Below are 20000 nucleotides of genomic sequence, written 5' to 3'. Positions count from 1 at the left end.
AAAATGGCCGCTATTTACCGTTAGCGTCATTGAATATGTACCATAATTTGTCTTTTTGTGGATGCTAAAGGTGATAAGTGTGCTAGAGGTGATAAGTATTGTACAATTACACATACTTCTGTGCTTACCAAATAATTTGGCTACCATTTCGCAAGAAAATGAATTTTACTTTGCAGCGGCAGCGTTGGTGGCAGTGACGGCGGCTGCAGTAATAGTATAGTGTTGATAGTCATGGTGCTTGTAGTAGTAACTTGTGGTAACATGGTGGTGTTTTGTGTCTTTGCAGGTGAGGCAGCAGCAGCACCACCTGACATCAGAGACGCGTTGTTCCAGACTGCAGCCATGGCAAAGAAGTTCCAACTGGTCGATACTTTTGAGCAACGTACTCCCACAACACCTCCTGAGACAAACTGGAAGCTGTGTCTTGTATGTCAAGAGGAGACAACAGAGTCACTTGTCTGCCCAGTACTGTCTAAACGCCGAGACCCTGGGAGTGGATACACGACAATGGCTGCAAACTTGGTCAAATTTGATGAACTCGGAGAACTGCCAAGAACTGTTCAGTTACAGAGACTAGATGAAGGACAAGGTGTTGAGGCGACAATGGTTGCCCACCAGGCCAAGTGGCATAAAACATGTATGCTCAAATACAATAACACAATGCTACGAAGAGCAGAGAAGAGACGCATCGCAAGCAGCTCAGCATTTGATAGTACTGACAATGTCCAGGCCAAGCGCGCCAGAACACACTCTTCAGAAGCCACTACCAGTGGCACCTCCTGCTTTTTCTGTGGAAAGTCTGGCACAGAGACCCTACATGAAGTAACAACCTTCCAGGTGGACACACGCGTACGGAAGTGTGCAGCGCAAGTTGGGGACAATGAACTCATAGCCAGGCTCAGCATGGGTGATATGGTGGCTCTGGAGGCCAAGTACCATTCCAAGTGTTTGTTGGCTCTTTACTATCGTGCAAAGACCACTGTAGAAGCCGAGCAGAAAACTGACCATGAAGGTGTAATGTCAAGAATCGTACTGGCTGAACTGGTCCTGTATATCGAGGAAACCCACCTAGAAGAGGGCACCACCCCAGTCTTCAGACTCGCAGAACTTGTAAAGCTATACACAACAAGAATGGAACAGCTCGGGGTTGTTTTGTGCCAGAAAGTTAATAGCACAAGGCTGAAAGAGCGCCTGTTAGCCCAGATACCAGGCCTGAGATGTTTTACTAGCGTTTGATGAAGACATTGGTGAAGCGCTAGGCAAAGCCTGCGAGCAAGACTGTGACACTGAGGCAGTTCACCTTGCGCGTGCTGCACAGATAGTTCGTCGATATATGTTTGAAGACACTTACCAATTCCGTGGATCATTCCCGGGCGGCTGTCAGGAGGACTCTGTGCCAAACGTACTAGTTGCAATGGTAAATATCGTGCTGGATGGCCCCACCATCAAGAATCAAAGCCATTCCTCTTCAACACAAGCAGCTCTTTCCATTGCGCAGCTTCTCAAGTTCAACAGTGTCAAGCAAAGTCGGAAGCAGGGAGCAACCAAGACACAGGAGCCTCCAGCTGTCAGACACAGTACGTCTCAAGAAACTCCTCTTCCAACCTATGTTGGGCTGATGCTGTATGCTGAAACACGCAAGAGAGGACTTGTGGACAAGCTCTTCTCTCTGGGTCTAAGCATCTCATATGACAGAGTCCTACGTCTTTCTGCCCAGATGGGAAACAGCGTGTGTCAGCTGTACCGCATAGAGGAAGTGGTCTGCCCGCCTACCCTGCGTAGCAATGTGTTCACAACTGCGGCTGTGGACAACATTGACCACAACCCAAGTGCCACCACAGCCAAGAATTCATTCCATGGAACAGGAATCTCGCTTTTTCAACACCCAACGTGTGCAGATGAGGGAGTGGATCGTAGCATTGCTCTCACTGGGCGTGATACTGGATCAAAGACGGTTGAGCCTCTACCAGAATATTACACGGATGTACGTCCTGTTGCTTCTTCTGTCAAAGGGCAAATGATCCCAGCTACTTCTGTGACCTCTCTTAGACGCCACAACTGTGAGCAGCACATAGAAGATGAGTATATGTGGCTGGAGAACACGAGAAGTGTTCTCAAAGATGATGTTGAGGCCTGTGAAAACACATCATGGGCTGCATACCATGCAAGGCACCAAGATCCAAAGCAACCAGTCATCACACCAACGTCCCTGCTTCCCTTGTTCCAGGAGAGTGCTCACACTGTGGCAATGATCAGACACTCTATTGATGTAGTCAGGAGTGCAGTTAAACATCTCAACCCAGGCCAAACTCCAGTTCTGACTTGCGACCAGCCACTATTCACTCTAGCAAAACAGATCCAGTGGAAGTGGCCAAACACATATGGAGAAGACCAACTGGTGGTGATGTTTGGGGGGTTGCATATTGAGATGACGGCACTGAAGACCCTGGGTGACTGGTTGCAGGGAAGTGGGTGGACCCAAGCACTGGTACAAGCAGAGATCACAACTGAAGGAATAGCAGACTCATTTCTTCGAGCAGCTCACGTCACACGCACCAGAAGAGCACACCAAGTCACAGCGGCTGCGTTGTATAATCTCCAACGGCGTGCCTATGACAAGTACAGCACCACCAATACAGAAGATGATGAGCACCCTGAAAGCTTCGAAGACTGGTGCAGTCAGAGAGAACAGAGTTATCCGCAGTTTCAGTACTGGTCAACAGTCTTGGCACTGGAGCTGTCCACTCTGATCTATGTGCGATCTCTGAGAAGCCAATTTTAGCATGTACGTGGATGCTCTGACAGAACTGGCTCCGTGGTTCTTCGCACAAGACCACACGAACTATGCCCGATGGATACCAGTGCATCTACGGGACATGGCAGAACTGGCAAACAAACATCCAGACGTCTTCACAGAGTTTAGCAAGGGACACTTCACAGTCCAGAAGACCAAGAGGATCTTTTCAGCAATCCCTCTTGACCAAGGACATGAGCAGAACAACGCGTATGTCAAGGGTGATGGAGGAGCCATCGGCCTCACAGACAATCCAACTGCACTGAGGCGCTGGATGGTTGCCGGACTGGAGGTTGCTAGAGTGATTGTGGAATTTGACGACTTCAATCTGCATCCACACGATCAAGAGAAGACACGTCACCACGAAGAGACACCAAGTGTGCAGAACACTTTTGCCAGAGATGTGCACTCACTCGTGGCCGTCATTGAAGAGCTGGGCAACCCTTTCGAGGAGGACAGTCAGGACTTGCTGGTGCTCGACACAAAGGAGATCGCAGGCCCTGCAGTCATAGAAACAGTCCGTAACGCCAAGCAGATTGGCCAAGACCAGTTTGAAACATTCTCAAAGGAATGCATCGTGGACAGAACCAAGTCCATTGAGGTGGCAATCCACCGGAACAAGCTACCACTGTTTGCGACCAAGAGAGGACCCAATATACCCAAAGGAAAAGAACAGGTCAAATCTCTGAAGAATGATGTTGCGCTCTTCGCACAATTATATATCGGCTGCCAGACCCGTGATGGGAATCTAGAAGAGTTCTTCAGGCATGAAAATCAGCAATGCCCTCCAGCTTTATCTGACGGAGGGAGACTGTACCTAGGGAGCAAGAGTGACTTGCTGGTGTGCCTTGAAGACCATGCTGAGCCTCAGTTTGAAGCTCCTACTGTCACTGCTGTTGTCCTCGATGGAGCAGTAATCGTACAGATGTTGAAGCCGGGTACTGCCAACACGTTCGAGGAATATGCACAGCAAGTGTTCATCCCATACGTTGTACAACGTTTCCAACATGTATCACGTCTTGACCTTGTGTGGGACAGCTACAGAGCAGATTCCCTGAAGGCATCAACCAGAGAACAGCGTGGAAAGGGAGTACGTCGGCGTGTTGTCGACTCAGCAGTCATACCAGGAAATTGGCAAAGTTTCCTGCGAGTTGATAGCAACAAAGTGGAGCTCTTCAGCTACCTCTCCACCATGCTTGCAGAGTCCTTTCAAGAAGGCAAGGAACTGGTCGTCACTGATGGGGAGCAGGTGATCTGTGTTCCACAGCAAGAGGATGTCAACTCACTCGCACCATGCAACCAAGAAGAGGCAGACACCCGCATGATGCTACATGTAGCACATGCTGCACAACATGGTCACCACCAGATACAGGTTCGAACAGTAGACAGTGACGTCGTGGTCCTAGCAGTGATGGTAGTCCAGAAACTACCAGCTGGAGACGAACTCTGGGTAGCCTTTGGGACAGGCAAGAACTACCGCTACATTGCAGCCCATGAAATAGCTTCCTCCCTTGGTCCAGAGAAGGCATGTGCTCTTCCAATGTTTCATGCCATCACAGGGTGTGATACTGTGTCAGCCTTCGTCGGACATGGGAAGAAATCTGCCTGGGCAACATGGAACACGCTGCCAGAACTCACTGATGCCCTGCTGAGTCTGGCAAATGCACCCACAAGCATCCAAGAGGATACAATGCATGTCATCGAGAGGTTTGTCATACTCCTGTATGACCGCACAAGCAAATGCAAGGACGTCAACAAGGCGAGAAAGCAGCTCTTTGCAAAGACGAACTCTGTTCAGAACATCCCGCCAACCTATGCTGCTCTGGAGCAGCATGTGAAGAGATCTGCCCTTCAGGGTGGTCATGTCTGGGGCCAGGCATTGGTACCAACGCCCGTGCTCCCTCCACCAACAGACTGGGGCTGGCATCGGAGTGATGATGGGCTCTACACACCACTCTGGACCACACTCCCTGAGGCATCCAAGGCCTGCTATGAGCTGGTGTCTTGCGGATGCAAGAAAGGCTGCAAAAACCGCTGCAAGTGCAAGAACGCTTCACTGCAATGCACTGGTCTATGTTTCTGTGAAGGCGAATGCCAGTAGATTGGGACAGAAAACTTGCTAACCAACATTATGATCTGTAGACATTCATAATTCTGGTGACCAGATTTGAAAAGTTCGGAATCATAATTAACATAGTGTGGCAAAATCTACGTTATTGTATTACATGTATGTACTGCAGGATTACACAAGTACTGTGCCTAGAGACTGGGCTTTTGGTCGACTATATAACTACAATCTGACCATACTGTAAACTTCCCGTACTCTGTGTATTATTTTGACTAGCAATTTTGCCAGCAATTTGAAATAAAAAAGCAACTTGAGCAATTAAAGTGTGTTCCTGAAATCAGGTACTGGTTATTAGAGGTATTATGTCATTGAGTATTGAAATCTTCATCAAATGTCCACTTTTTCCACAAAATGGCGGCCAGTTTGGGGGCCATTTTTGAGAAGATTCATCTAAATATCTGTTAAACATTTATTGATGTTAATTCTGATGTAAAAAAAGGGAATTTTGGCCCATCTCGCACCAAACTAACGACACATAATGAAGTCTATGTAATGACGCTAATGTTAAATGGCGGCCATTTTGAACAATGGCCGCCATATCTTCCTAAGGGCTAATCTTGAATGCCTCCATATCCAAAAATGTTTAGAATATATTAATCTACATGTGTGCCAATTTTGGTGCTTTTAGACCAATTTGAACAATTGGTCTGCTATGCCGCTGTACTACACCGTGATCTAACGGTAAATTCTCAATATTTTTAATATACATTTCTTTTTATTTATTCATTCTGATTGAAGTTTAGTCAGCTTTACAATTATGCCTTTAATTTTTCCTTGTCTTTATTTGTTACGTCGTAACAATGAAACACGTCAACATAAGTAGGTCAGAAAATCTGAAAATTTTGGCACTAAAAAAGAAGCTACTTTTAATACATTTACACCTCACTTACTAATACATTTGTTGAAAAGAGGTCCCATCCATGTGAAAGATCTACAATGTTACAAAATCTGCGTATTATAAAAAAAAGAAAAAATCCTCAAACATAATTATTGTATTCTTCATGAATTTCTAAAAAGTATTTACGATTTTTTTTCAAAAATTCCATGTTCTTTTTTCATAATTTTTAGTATTCCGGTTGTTCTTGTTCTTTTTTACATTACTAAAAAGTTCAATATTTTGCCAATATGATGCAACAAACCAGTTTTAATCTGTTATAGTTTGGACGTACCGATTGAAAAAAAAAATCGCAAACGTCATTTTACAGCTAAGGCCATATGTGCTGCACCTCACCCCGACTTTTGTAAGGGCATAAAAACCAAAACATAAATTTTTATTTAAAAAAATACTTGTATATAATTTGCTAATGTTAATCCTTTAATGACCTTACCCAGTTTCCTCAAGTCTGATATAAAATAATATGCAAATATAAAACCCTTTCCTTATCTTAGTTTTCTTATTTGTAAATATTGAAATAAGAGAAAATCTCACCTGAGGTTTAATTCCTTGTTGGGTCCCCTTGACCAGGGCGAAACGAGTGATGGTACCCATCACTGTTTGTTGTTCCGATAGGACCATTTATTTAGCTGAGAGTTAGCGGGAATCGAAGTCGTAGCCCGATAATAAATCTGTGTACTATATTCGGCCGCAGCCCGCTAATCACTACAACGAGACTTAGAGAGAGAGAGAGAGAGAGAGAGAGAGAGAGAGAGAGAGAGAGAGAGAGAGAGTTTCCACAGGTTTGACCAGTACCCAAGAGACATCATTGTTCTTTCCTTGAGTGAATGACCTTTGTTCACCTAAGCAGCGAGTTAGTTACCTTATAAGTTGACCGTCGCGAGTTGTAGCTAGACTTGAGAGATAGACACACGAAGATTAGGGAAAGAGAGACTCCAGAGGCCGACTCAGTCAAAATAATTGAATACTATACTCAAGGTCTATAGAATACGTATTCTATAGACCTTAACTGTACCACCAAAACGCGAAAGCCTCGGCGGGGTAATCCTAAATCCACGTGGGAGAGATTCCGTTGAAAAGGTCTTTTTCCACGAAAAAAGATTCCATACTTCCTTTTCTTGATAAAGTTGAACCAGTGACAGTTTGTCTCATAACAAACAAATTGTTTACTTCTAAATATATCAATTTCTATTATATTGCTTGATGACACACTTATCTCTTTGAAAGCATCTTGGCTTTGCTCCCAACACGTACAGATATTACGTATATGTAAACTAAATATCCTATATTCATGGGAGTGTATTTTTTAATCTTTGTATTTCTTTCTTATTTCAATATCTTCTGTTATGTAAATCCATATATAATTGTAAAATCTTTGCAAAAAAATACTGAAACAAATTACTATTGGAAATGATGAGTTGTTTACGATAGTAAGCAGTTTTATATTGTTTTCTTTTTATTTTTTCTGAAATTGATAAGTTATCAATTCAAATCTATAAAAAAAAACAGATTATACAATTTTTGGGACTCAGGTTATCTATGGGTAAAAAATCTAAAAAAAAAAAAAAAAAAAAAAAAAAAAAAAAAAAAAATTCAACTCTGCCGCTGGTCTGCTATTCTGAGTATTACAGATGGCATCTTCATCCTTCCAAGAACAATTACTCGCAAGTTTCTAAACTACGTCATTCATCTTTCCTCATAAAAAAAAAAAAACTGGAACTAGATGCCTTCGACTAAATGAAGAACAGGTTTACTCTTCCCCGGGGACATATTGGAGGAAAGTAACCACGTGGGAGAACATGCACATGTTTATCCAAGCTTGATCTAATCCAGACACCGTGGTTAGAATGCAGTCTTCCCCAGTCCCCAACGCGGGTACCCAAGGTTGATTCCTAAGTGAACTGTATCGCCTCTTATGGACTTGATGAATAATTGAATGTGGTGGTTCACAGACAGAATAAAGAGGGCCTAAAACGTCTTAATAAAAAACTTGTTATATACCAGAAGGATAACACCGAGATAAAAGCGTCTCACACTCACGAGTGCGACGTGACGTCACTGGGTTACATTTCCTGTATGTAGTCAGTCGACCGGGTGTGCATCATAACACTCTTATCATTGTAGATGTAAAGTTTGCTAACGATCAGCTGATCTATTTCACAGCGGTAACACTAGACACAGAGAAATTTGTTTCTTCAATTGTTCAAAAGATATATGTATTCTTTTCAGCTTCTGATCCTTTCAACAATGTTTTTACTTGTTCATCACAGCTTACATCTCTCTCTCTCTCTCTCTCTCTCTCTCTCTCTCTCTCTCTCTCTCTCTCTCTCTCTCCTAAAATGCACTGTCTCATGATGAAAAATTTTTTATATGGGTTCTATACCATTCCCTTCTTTATAATGCAGTACAGTACAGTAAATACAGCATATATATACATATATATAGATAGATCGATAGATAGATAGATAGATAGATAGATACTGTGTGTGTATATATATATATATATATATATATATATATATATATATATATATATATATATATATATATATATATATATATACATATATATATATATATATATATATATATATATATATATATATATATATATATATATATATATATATGCGTGTGTATATATACAACATGTAAGGCCGTTTCTAGTCTACTGCAATACGAAAGCTTCAGATATGTCAATTCATGTAAGGGGTTTTTGTCAGTTTTCAACATCACGATGCCCAGTGCAGATTGGTGATAGTGGGATATTTTCGTTGTTTTCACCACAGCAAAACAACCTAGTATGAGTGGCCCTGACTAGTACATCTTTGCTGATTATGGCGATGGGTAAACCTTTTCACCACGTTTAGGTATCACCAATCACAAAGGATATATATATATATATATATATATATATATATATATATATATATATATATATATATATATATATATACATACATATATATATATATATATATATATATATATATATATATATATATATATATATATATATATATATATATTAAACCTACATAATAGGAATTAGACAGGGACATCCCATCTCTCCTAGTATTTCAAAACATGCCTAGAAGTTTTTAAAAATTTAGATTGGATAAATTTAGGTATCGATATTAATGGGGAATGCTTAAAAAACTCAAGATTAGCAGATGATATAGGACTGTTTAGTGAATTATGGGATGAATTGCAAAACATGAAGATTTGAATAGGAAAATGTGGACTGAAAATGAATGAGTAAAACTACGACTATGCTCAATGAAAATCATAGACAACAAATAAGGGTTACGGACGAACCTCTTGATATTGTTAATGAATATAAGTATTTAGAACAAACATTGAGTGTTTCCCCAGGTAATGAGACCCAAATTCGTAGAAGGATAAGCAGGGGATGGAGAACATTAGGTAAACAATGAGATTATGACAAGTAAAACTCCTACCTGTATTAACTTATGCATAGAAACTTAATGAGCTATGGAAAGAATGGTGGAAATAACCTACGAGGCAAAAAAAAAAAAACATGGATACGAGATCAAACTAAAGTGGAGGATATCTTAACATATAAGAAAAAGAAATCGAAATGGGCAGCACATATAATGAGAATGACAGATAATAGATGGACATTAATAATACCATATTAGGTCCCTAATGATTACAAAATAAGCAGGGAAAGAAGAGAAGACGATGAATTGACGAGCTACAAAAATATGGGGTATAAATTGGTTTAGAAAGACCATAACCAGACGCGAGTGGAAGGACATGTCTGAGCAGGGTTTTCTCCTGCAGTGGACTTAAAATGATCGATGGCGATGGCGGTGGTGATGATATTTTATATATACACACATATATATATGTATGTCTGTATGATGTGTAAATATATACATATATATATATATATATATATATATATATATATATATATATATATATATATATATATATATATATATATATATATATATATATATATATATATATATATATATATATATATATATATATATATATATATATATATATATATATATATATATATATATATATATAGATATAGATATATATATATATATATATATATATATATATATATATATATATATATATATATATATATATATATGTATTCAAATTATATATATATATATATATATATATCTATATATATATGTGTGTGAGTATATATATATAATATAGACGTGTCACATGATGGTTTCTGTTATGTAGTACACAGGCCCCCTCTCTCTTTTCTAGAAAGCACTATCCCTTGTTGAATATTCATTTAATACAGCTCTCTCTCTCTCTCTCTCTCTCTCTCTCTCTCTCTCTCTCTCTCTCTCTCTCTCTCTCTCTCTCTCTCTCTCTCTGAAATGCTTTTATTCGTTAGATGACGCCGCTAGATGTTAACATGCCATCTTTACAATTATATGTTTTGCTAGTGAGAACCGCTTTAAAAAAAAAAAACTAAATTTTGTAACTTGTAAATCTCTCTCTCTCTCTCTCTCTCTCTCTCTCTCTCTCTCTCTCTCTCTCTCTCTCTCTCTCTCTCTCTATGGTAACAAGCTGTTGTCCATTACACAAGATTCTGATCTGAAAGAATTTCTTTCTTAATAATTCACTGAGGAATTTGAGGGGTCGAAAAGTATTCTTACCATAACGTTAACAAAAAAGGGCGAGAACGGAATGGTCTTACTTGTATAGTCCAACTCTACGTTGACTAATACAATTGCTACTCCAATATGAGTCCTCAGCGGCATCAATTCAGGATCCTTATTTACATTGGTTTCCCTTCAAAATAGGATTTCTTGCCATTTCCTAAAGTAAAATCCGACTTTACCGTTGCATTGCTACTATTTTGCTAATAAGCAAGTTACTTTCTTTTATATTTTATTATACCCTCTTATCTCTCACTGACCTAGATAAGGAATTATGTATTTGAAAGTTAGTCGACTGAGGTGGGACGCAATTAGGTTAGTGATATTATGGGCCAAACAATCTCTCCTTTCAAAGATTTGTTGAAAACAGAAAGCCTTCCCGATTTATTGGGAAAAGGCACAAAAATTATTACATACACAACAAAATACATGCACACATCTATGCATATATTTATCTATCTCTCCACCTAATCAACGATAATATACTGTATACATATCTATATACCTGAAAATTATATATACAATATATATATGTATATGTGTGTGTATATATATATATATATCTTATATAGTATATATATCATATATATATATATATATATAATATATATATATATATATATATATATATATATATATATATATATATATATATATATATATCAATTTAGTGAAAGTAAGGGTAAGAAGAATTCAAAGCCGTTCGTCATAAATAACTGGAAGGAGACGAAGAGATTGCTAATTTGATATTTGACTCTATTGAAACAACAAAGCCACGTGGAACTTTATTGTTAGCAAAGGTAAAAAAAAAAAGTCACTTGGATCACTCCAAGTTCAATAACATTGCTCTGAAGTCTTCATGTTGGGAGTTTATTGTACCTGTGGTAGTTTACTAGTAGGATGATATAAATATGAAATGAGACTTATGAAGCAGTGTTCAACAAAAAACGCATTTGTAAATAGATTGAAATTCTAGAATTCCACTGATTGATATGCAAATACTGTATTCGCAATACATTGAAAAGAATGGTAACAATCTAGGTCTAAAGAATATCATTCAGAACTTAGTAAAAATGGTAATAATGGATAATGACTTCCGTACTCACAAATGCAACAAAATGATAGTGGTAATGAAATTCATTTGAAAAATCGGGCGAGGTCCCAGAGCGTCGCCTAAGGGGAGATTAACCGGTGATGAAGTGTGGGACAGAAGTGGGAAAAGATGTAGACAAAGAAGAAGAAGAAGAATAAAACTTATTTATTTATTTGTAGACATCAAACAGTATTTTTCTCCAGATTTTGTAATACACTTTGTCGGCCAATTTCAAACTATACTTGCAAGCCATCTGCAAGCCTGTTCTACTGAAGTGGCGAGCCTTAAAATCTCACTAATGTTTGATCATGCATTATAAGACTTTTAGGCTATGTCAGTATAATAAAACACACATGTCAATTGAACGACCTCTGACAACAGAAATTGGGCGATAGGAAACTGCCAAGCATTTGAATTGGATAGACATTTCTTTCGCTCAAATATCGTGACGAGCTAAATTAAAACACTGCTTTTAGGGTATAAATGGTATGTAAAGAGTCAAATTTGGTCCACTGATCCTCTATCAGAGTGTAGGTAATAATGGCCATGGAAGAAATGGCCATGGTAAAAATGGCCATGGTAAAAATGGCCATATGGGTAAGGTAGGTAAAAATGGCCATGGCCAAAGCCAAGAGTCGATACTGACTACAAAAAAAATAGTATTAAAAAATATTAAGAAAATATAAGATAGGCCGAAGTCTAAATTATTACTTATTTTGTAAAAAGCAAATACAAAAAAAGTTTCATTCTGAGAATGCTCGTGTTTTAAACACTCTATTGTCTGCTCTAGATATTTTTATGAATAAAGAGTTTTGATCTGGCTCTGTTTTGCATTTAGGATATTTGAATTAGGAGATCAACCTGATCACAAATTATGAAATATGTTCACTAGATCAAAAGAAATGAGAACAATTAGTTAAGTGAAGCTTAAATTACAGGTGTACTTACAAAATGGATGAATGATTGAATGAGTCTAAATTTTTAGAGATCAATAGAAATAAGAACAATTGTTTAAGTGAAACAGAAATTACAGGTGTACTTACAAAATGGTTGAATGATTATATGAGTCTAAAATTTTAGAGTTCAAAAGTAATGAGTTCTGACACTTCAAAAGAAAGAAGAACAATTAAACGGTGAATGGTAGTTGACTTTAATTACAGTAATTTACAGCAACTCTTCCCATTTTGAGTATAAATAGAAGATACCAGTTTGGTAAATCATTTACAAAGATGGAGACTACAAGTAATAAAGGCAGAGAAAAGATATGTGTTAATGGATATATGTACACTAGGCACAGCACGACAAACAACTACAGACATTGGAGATGAACCAAGCGAGGATCTGGTTGTAAAGGGAGACTCAGAACACCGGTTGACACACTTGAAGATCCAGTGTCTGTGAACGTCCATAACCACCAACCAAACGAGATTGAAGTTCAAGTTATAGTTGCTAGAGTGTCAATGAAGAGAAGAGCCACAGAAACAAGGGACAAACCAAGCAACATATACCAGGGAGTACTACAAGAACTGGATGATATGACAAGGGCCTTCCTTCCACAAGAAGCAACCTGTAAGCGGACAATACGGAACCAACGAATTGCTTATCTGCCACCTGAACCAGCAAGACTGCAGGATTTACAGTTAAAGGGTGCTTGGACTGAGACAAGTGATGTCCAGCGAAACCAGCTACCAAGGTGTTTCTTACTCCATGACAATGGCCCAGACACAGACTCCAGAGTTATCATCTTCGCGACTGATGACCACCTTCGATTACTTGCAGAAGCTGACACCTGGCTGATGGATGGATGCTATGCCATTGCACCAGCTGGATTTCTCCAACTCTACACAATTCAAGTACCACTCAGGTCAATTGGCATACCAGTTGTCTACGCCTTACTCCAAAGAAAGACACAGGCGACCTATGAAGAAATGTTTCAGGCCATTTAGACAGCTTGTGAGGAACGGAGATTACAACCAGACCCTGAGAAAATCATCCTTGACTTTGAGGCAGCTGCAATATCTGCTGTTAAACAATGCTTTGGAGATGACATTGGTATTCAAGGTTGTTTTTACCACCTTACCCAGTCAACCTGGAGGAAGGTTCAAGAACTGGGACTGACTAATCGATACAGAGAAGATGCACAGTTTCGGCTACTATGTGGTAAACTCGATGGGCTGGCGTTTCTTCCCCCTGGTGATGTCCGAGAAGGAATGGAACTCCTGATAGCCTCAGCACCTGATGATGATGAAGTAATGGAGCTACTGACATATTTCGATCGGAATTATGTAACTGGTACATACAGAGAGAGGCCAAGAAGAGACAACAACCAACTGGTTCTGCGTCACATCCCACCACGCTTCCCTCCGAACATATGGAATCTCCACAATGCAACAGTAACCAACAATCCAAGGACTAACAACATATGTGAAGGTTGGAACGCTAGGTTCCAGTCTTTGGCAGGCCATAACCATCCTACCGTTTGGAAGCTGATTAAGCTGCTGCAAGGGGAGGAGGCAGTCGTGTCAACCAAGGTTCTACAAGATTCAGTTGGAAACCCACAAGTAAAAAGAGTAAAGAGAGTGTATGTCCAACAGTAACAACGCCTGCAGACTCTTTGTGTTGACTACGCAGCTGGGAGAAGAGACCTTGATAACTTTCTGAGAGGTGTTGGGCACAACATTCACCTGTAAAGATGTGATTTCATTCTGATGAACTTTTATTGTGTGCTTATTTGCTAATGTTCTACATGTGTATATCTTTTCTCTATCTAAACATCATTAAAAGATAAAATCAATGAATATATATTTTAAGTTATCACTTGGTTTTGGGCTTCATATTTATCGATAATTTATTGAAGATTACTTAATCCTTTCACGACTTTTGGATAATCAAATAAAAAAATCAAATAATATGCTTGCAAGAAAGATGTCTTTATAGTAAACAAAGTTTAGGCCTATGAGTAAACTGCTTTTTATAAAATAAGTAATAATTTTGATTAAAATATAAAACATAAGCATTTTCTTCAAAATGAGGCCTATCTTATATTTTCTGAATATTTTTAATACTATTTTTTGTAGTCAGTATCGACTTTTGGTTTTGGCCATGGCCATTTTTAACTAGCTTACTCATATGGCCATTTTTACCATGGCCATTTTTATCATGGCCATTTTTTTACCATGGCCATTTCTTCCATGGCCATTATTACTGTACACTCCTCTATCACTATAGATAACCAAAACACCAAATTTCAACATCACGTCTTTTCATTATCAAGAGGTTACAATCCATCCATTAGGGTAGTAAATTTGATTGTAGAAAAATAAATTTGGCTATATTCCAGCAGAGGCTCTTGTTTCTTCACAGTCGAACGTATGAAGTAGCATCGACTAAAAACTACTTATGATGTTAAAAGCATTGACATTTTATTTCGATTATGCCATATGATTGACAACTTGAATGTAAAAGTAATAAAGCCAGCATACAATTGTTTTATATATCATTCATCTAAAGATGTTATATACCTTGTTTGTTTAAAATTCTTCCTACTGTAAATCATTACAAAAATGTAAACAAGTGTTAATGTCTTATTAAATAATATTGTCATCTTTCAAAAATAACAATTATTTGGGAAATAACAAATCATTTTAAGAGATTAAAAACAACAATAAATCGATAAAATTTTCTTCAAAAATTATACCGAATTTCTACGTAAAACTTGAAAGCATATAAAATCCTTAGATCACCAAGATTCAAGTAATTATCTTATGACGTAACACATTACCAGTGAAAGCTGCGTTTCCCCATAAAACAAAACACCAAGAAATATAAAGCAATAGGAGGATGGGTGTTACTTCAATATCTAGCAACCCTCATCCCTACTCTACCCCAGCCTTGCTCAAGGGCAATTAACCCCCCCCCCCCCCCCCCCGTAAACTCAACCAGTTGTAACGGACACCAAAGACATGAGTTTCGATTTCCTACAGTTGAAGTTCATGGCACCTGCTCAGTCCATGACTGCTTCATATATATATAAACTCTGAAAAGAAACCGTCTCTTGTGTATCCACATTCATACTTCTTTGAGTTCCCTGGGAATAAGGTAAGAGACTTTAAAACTTACGATTATATTTTGTTATTCATTCCCGGATATTCTTAGCACTCTTTATATTATTATTATTATTATTATTATTATTATTATTATTATTATTATTATTATTATTATTATTATTACTTGATAAGCTACAACCCTAGTTGGAAAAGCAGGATGCTATAAGTCAAGGGTATCCAACAGGGAAAATAGCCCAGTGAGAAAAAGAAATAAGGAAAAATAAAATATTCTAATAAGAGAAACATTACAATAAATATCTCCTATATAAACAATAAAAACTTTAACAAAACAAGACAAAGAGAAATAAGATAGAATAGTGTGCCTAAGTGTACCCTTAAGCAAGGGATTCTATTTTCTTTATACAGTCTATTGAATTCCAGACAGGAATCAAGACTAAAAAAAAAAAAAAAAAAAAAAAAAAAACGAGCTTTGAAAGTAATGGACTATTATATCAATAGATTATGATAGAGATGAATAGATTTTGTTTATTATCCTCGTAGAAGATTTCCTAGCTTCAAGATTATCTTTAGAATAAAATTCCATTTAATAATAACTCAATATCATTCATCATCTATTTAGCTTTGTGATGATGATCATCAAAAATAATTAAACAGATCTAAAGCAAAGAGACTGGCTCAATGTCAACACTGGATAAAGTATAGCATGGTAGTTTATTGAAAAACCGACAAAACGTACAATTGTGATATATGTTTGATGCGGCTAAATTTCACAGGGGGACCCGAACTGATGCAAGTCGAAATAAATCATTGACCTGGCAGAAGCAGGATTAATAGAGTACTCAATTAATCCAGGGCAGAACGCACTGTACTGTTAGATGACAAGGCGTAACTTATATCGGGGTCAAGATCTCGAGTTCAAGGTAGTACTCAGGGCTGATTTGTGGAGCTCTCAACCAGAGGGATAATGGAATGAACCTCCGTTTATGCAAGTCAATCAATTGACCTCATAACCAAACTTGTTCTAGAACTCTTTTTCTATTGCATTCCCTTTTGGTAATTTTTAACTTCTCCTTTAGCTCTGTCTCGTCGACAGGCCTATCAATATGGATTTGATTTCTGAAACAACCATGCGTCACCTATTATCTAAAACGATCTCTTGTCCAAAAGGTCTCAAGAATAAACTGTAAATTTTTCGAGTACAATTTAATGATTTCAAATCTAAATAATAAAATCTACAATGAAGCAATTGGCAGGAGGAGAAAATGGATTTATCCCTCGAGATCAAAACTAGTTAATACACAAGTGCACATTTATTAAGTCTACGTCATGAGGCGGATATGTGATCATTCATTTTGATTGACAATTAATATTTCATGGCTACTAATTTTTGTAAACCTCCGATTGGAATGAGTTTAAACAGGCATTACGCTGACGGAATTTGGCAAGACGTAATTGTCTTGCAAGTTTCACTGCTACCACTACGTCCTGAATTAAGGGTCGAAGAGAGCCCTAATATCCGATCTCGCGACCATCACAACTTGGTATTTTAATCCTATAAATTGTTAGGTTAAACTATTTGAAAGAGACTATGTTCATGAATCTGGCATTCGAAATTAGAGTTAATGGTCAGCGGAGAGAGATAATGTGAAGTTCTCACGAGATGTCCGGTTCCGTTACCGAGAAAATTTGCGTGAAGAAACTCGACTGATAATTATAAGATTTTCAAAAAATACACACAATATATATATATATATATATATATATATATATATATATATATATATATATATATATATATATATATATATATATATATATATATGATATATATGTAATATATATATATATATATATATATATATGGAATTCTCCTTAGATATATATATATATATATATATATATATCTATATCTCAAAAGCAATCCCAAAGGAATTCTCCTTAGACTTATTACTCAAACAATTAATTCTCATAGTGCTTCTGGGTATTGCAGCATTACAAGTGTAAGTGATCCGTCAAAAAAGACAACTGTATATTTAGTTAGATATGCCCACACGCACACACATTCAACCCTACTCACCACCTCCCCGTTTCCTACCTATAACCAACAGGTTCGGTAATTTCTGGATGTGATTCCCCAGTGTACCTCTTGTGGTAACCCTCTCCATCAAGGTATGACTACTACTCTCACCCCTACCACTCAGCGTGACAGGGAAGAATACATCTCTATATATATATATATATATATATATATATATATATATATATATATATATATATATATATATATATATATATATATATATATACATTATATATAGATATATATATATATATATATATATATATATATATATATATATATATATATATACCAGACGTTTGCTCTACATTATATAGGGGAAGATTCAACTTTGTGCACCAGTCAGTCTACGTGCTACTAAACTCCAACCTTATGATCTCCTTTATTTTTATATGAAACTTTATTGACACCTGGTTCTGTAGCTGAACACAGTATTGAATTTTTTATCATTGTTTTTAATTAGAACCTGATGAAACCCTTCAAGGTAAAATGACTACATTTTTTTTACTATAAAATATCTTAAGATCTAAAGCTGATGAAGTCATCGTATCGTATTATTTGAAATAGGAAAATATAACCTGTCATCAATATTATAAGAATTATACTTTAATAATAACCAACAATATCATTCTATTTATGTAATGGAATATTCATATTTGCATAAAAATAATGTAATGGTGTGTGCAAAAAGATACTACTAGACAATAAGGTAAATATGAATCGTATTCCCACATATGTAGTAATTGCAAGTAATAAGTTCTAATATGTTGTACTTATCGTGGTTTTTTTTTTTTTCAGTATAAAATGTCTTCTATCACTACTACGTCGTTATTTGTGGCTATGTTGTTCGCCTTCGTTGCGAATAGTATCTCCACTGGGGTCCCACGTGATCCACATACCGTAGTCTCTCTTTGCATTGTGGCCCCGTATTGTCCGTGCACCCCTCTCGTGCACGAAGAGATCATCGGATGCAAAAACTTCTGCGACAAGCCTGGGCAAGCTGGCAAGCAGTACTTCTGTTGCGACGAGGACCAAGGTCCAAGTGAGTGATTTATAGTATCAGTTGAAGAAAGCTGAATTATTAGTACTCGCCACTCAGAGTTGCACGAGTTTAAAGTCAGAATGATAACGTAAAGACTACCAGTTGAGATGCGCTATACATAAAACAGCCAGAAAGGAGAATAAATTAGTCAAAAAACCTTTCTTCGAAAGTCATTAGCATAAATAGCCGTGGAAATATTAACCAGTCAAACATATCAATGAAATAATTAAGAGAAATTACTAAAGCTGTATTTCCCATACAAATGTTAGGAATAAGGGCCACTTATGACATTTGAGAGCCAAGTGAGGTGTACCTTGAGTGCAAAGGGAAATAATCTGTATGACAAATTTAATACACTAAAAATGGAAAAGCTTCGATTGCTGAATTTTAGAGCAGTTTCTTAGAAACTAATGTTAAATTTTATTGTATGTTATGATTGTAATAGTTATCTCAATGGCTGTTTGAATTTATTTAAGGACATTTCGTTATAGCAATAGATTGGGGAATAATGTTATATTTTGTTTTCAGAAATGCTTGTCGGTTACATTAAGTCCAGTTAATGCTATAATACTAGTGCCCATTGTGTGTTCCTTTTTTTCAATGAGTTTAAGGTAATTCTTTCCTTACAGTGAAAATATAATGCATAGATTATCCCGTAGAAATTCGCCGTAAAAAACCTACCTTTGTGGCCCACTTGCATAACCAGCATTTCTTTAACAAAAAAAAAAAAAAAAAAAAAAAAAAAAAAAAAAAAAAAACACTCATTTCCCTTTTTTTCAGGAAGTCACCAAGGAACTTGTCCAAGAACCAACTTTGAAAATGACGAAATTGATCAGTTATGTGACGACCCACAAAAGATCTTGTGTGACGGTGATGCAGACTGCGTTTCAGACCAGAAATGCTGTTACACAGCCGATACACAGCATCGCATCTGTCGCAAAGTGGCTTAGGGTATCCACCGATTGACAGCTGGTGGAGAAAACATTAATCGCAGATTCTCAAGATTGTATCTCTGTTCCCAGATGGGTTAAAATCTGCAATATTGACGCGACACCTCATCTAAATAAATGACAGACCCAAGGTCTATAGATCTTGGACAGAACTGTAATCCAGTTTTCTCCACGTCATTGATATTTATTATAAGTCATTCCTAAATACAGTTATTGTCCTTTGAAATTATTTAATGAATATATGATGCTCATATTGTTACCGTCAGTTTCAAACAACT

General features: G+C 37.2%; 1 protein-coding gene across 1 annotated transcript; it reads left to right on the top strand.

The window, feature by feature from the left end:
• The first annotated feature begins 15577 nt into the window (after positions 1-15577).
• On the top strand, positions 15578-20000 carry LOC137639174 (uncharacterized). Its single transcript, XM_068371465.1, has 3 exons — positions 15578-15681; positions 18529-18772; positions 19553-20000. Exons 2-3 carry the CDS (start codon positions 18535-18537, stop codon positions 19720-19722), a joined length of 408 nt encoding a protein of 135 aa, XP_068227566.1. The 5' UTR covers positions 15578-15681; positions 18529-18534; the 3' UTR covers positions 19723-20000.

The sequence above is a fragment of the Palaemon carinicauda genome, chromosome 4 (genome assembly GCF_036898095.1).
Source record: "Palaemon carinicauda isolate YSFRI2023 chromosome 4, ASM3689809v2, whole genome shotgun sequence".
Classification (NCBI taxonomy): Eukaryota; Metazoa; Arthropoda; class Malacostraca; order Decapoda; family Palaemonidae; genus Palaemon; species Palaemon carinicauda.
This window is presented reverse-complemented; position numbering and strand designations above follow the sequence as displayed.

What these genes read in the sequence shown, in the direction of transcription:
- LOC137639174 (XM_068371465.1), top strand. Translation starts at nt 18,535, where the DNA reads ATGTCTTCTATCACTACTACGTCGTTATTTGTGGCTATGTTGTTCGCC. An exon ending in CGACGAGGACCAAGGTCCAA is followed by an intron (nt 18,773 to 19,552) that starts GTGAGTGATTTA and finishes CCTTTTTTTCAG; the next exon opens with GAAGTCACCAAGGAACTTGT.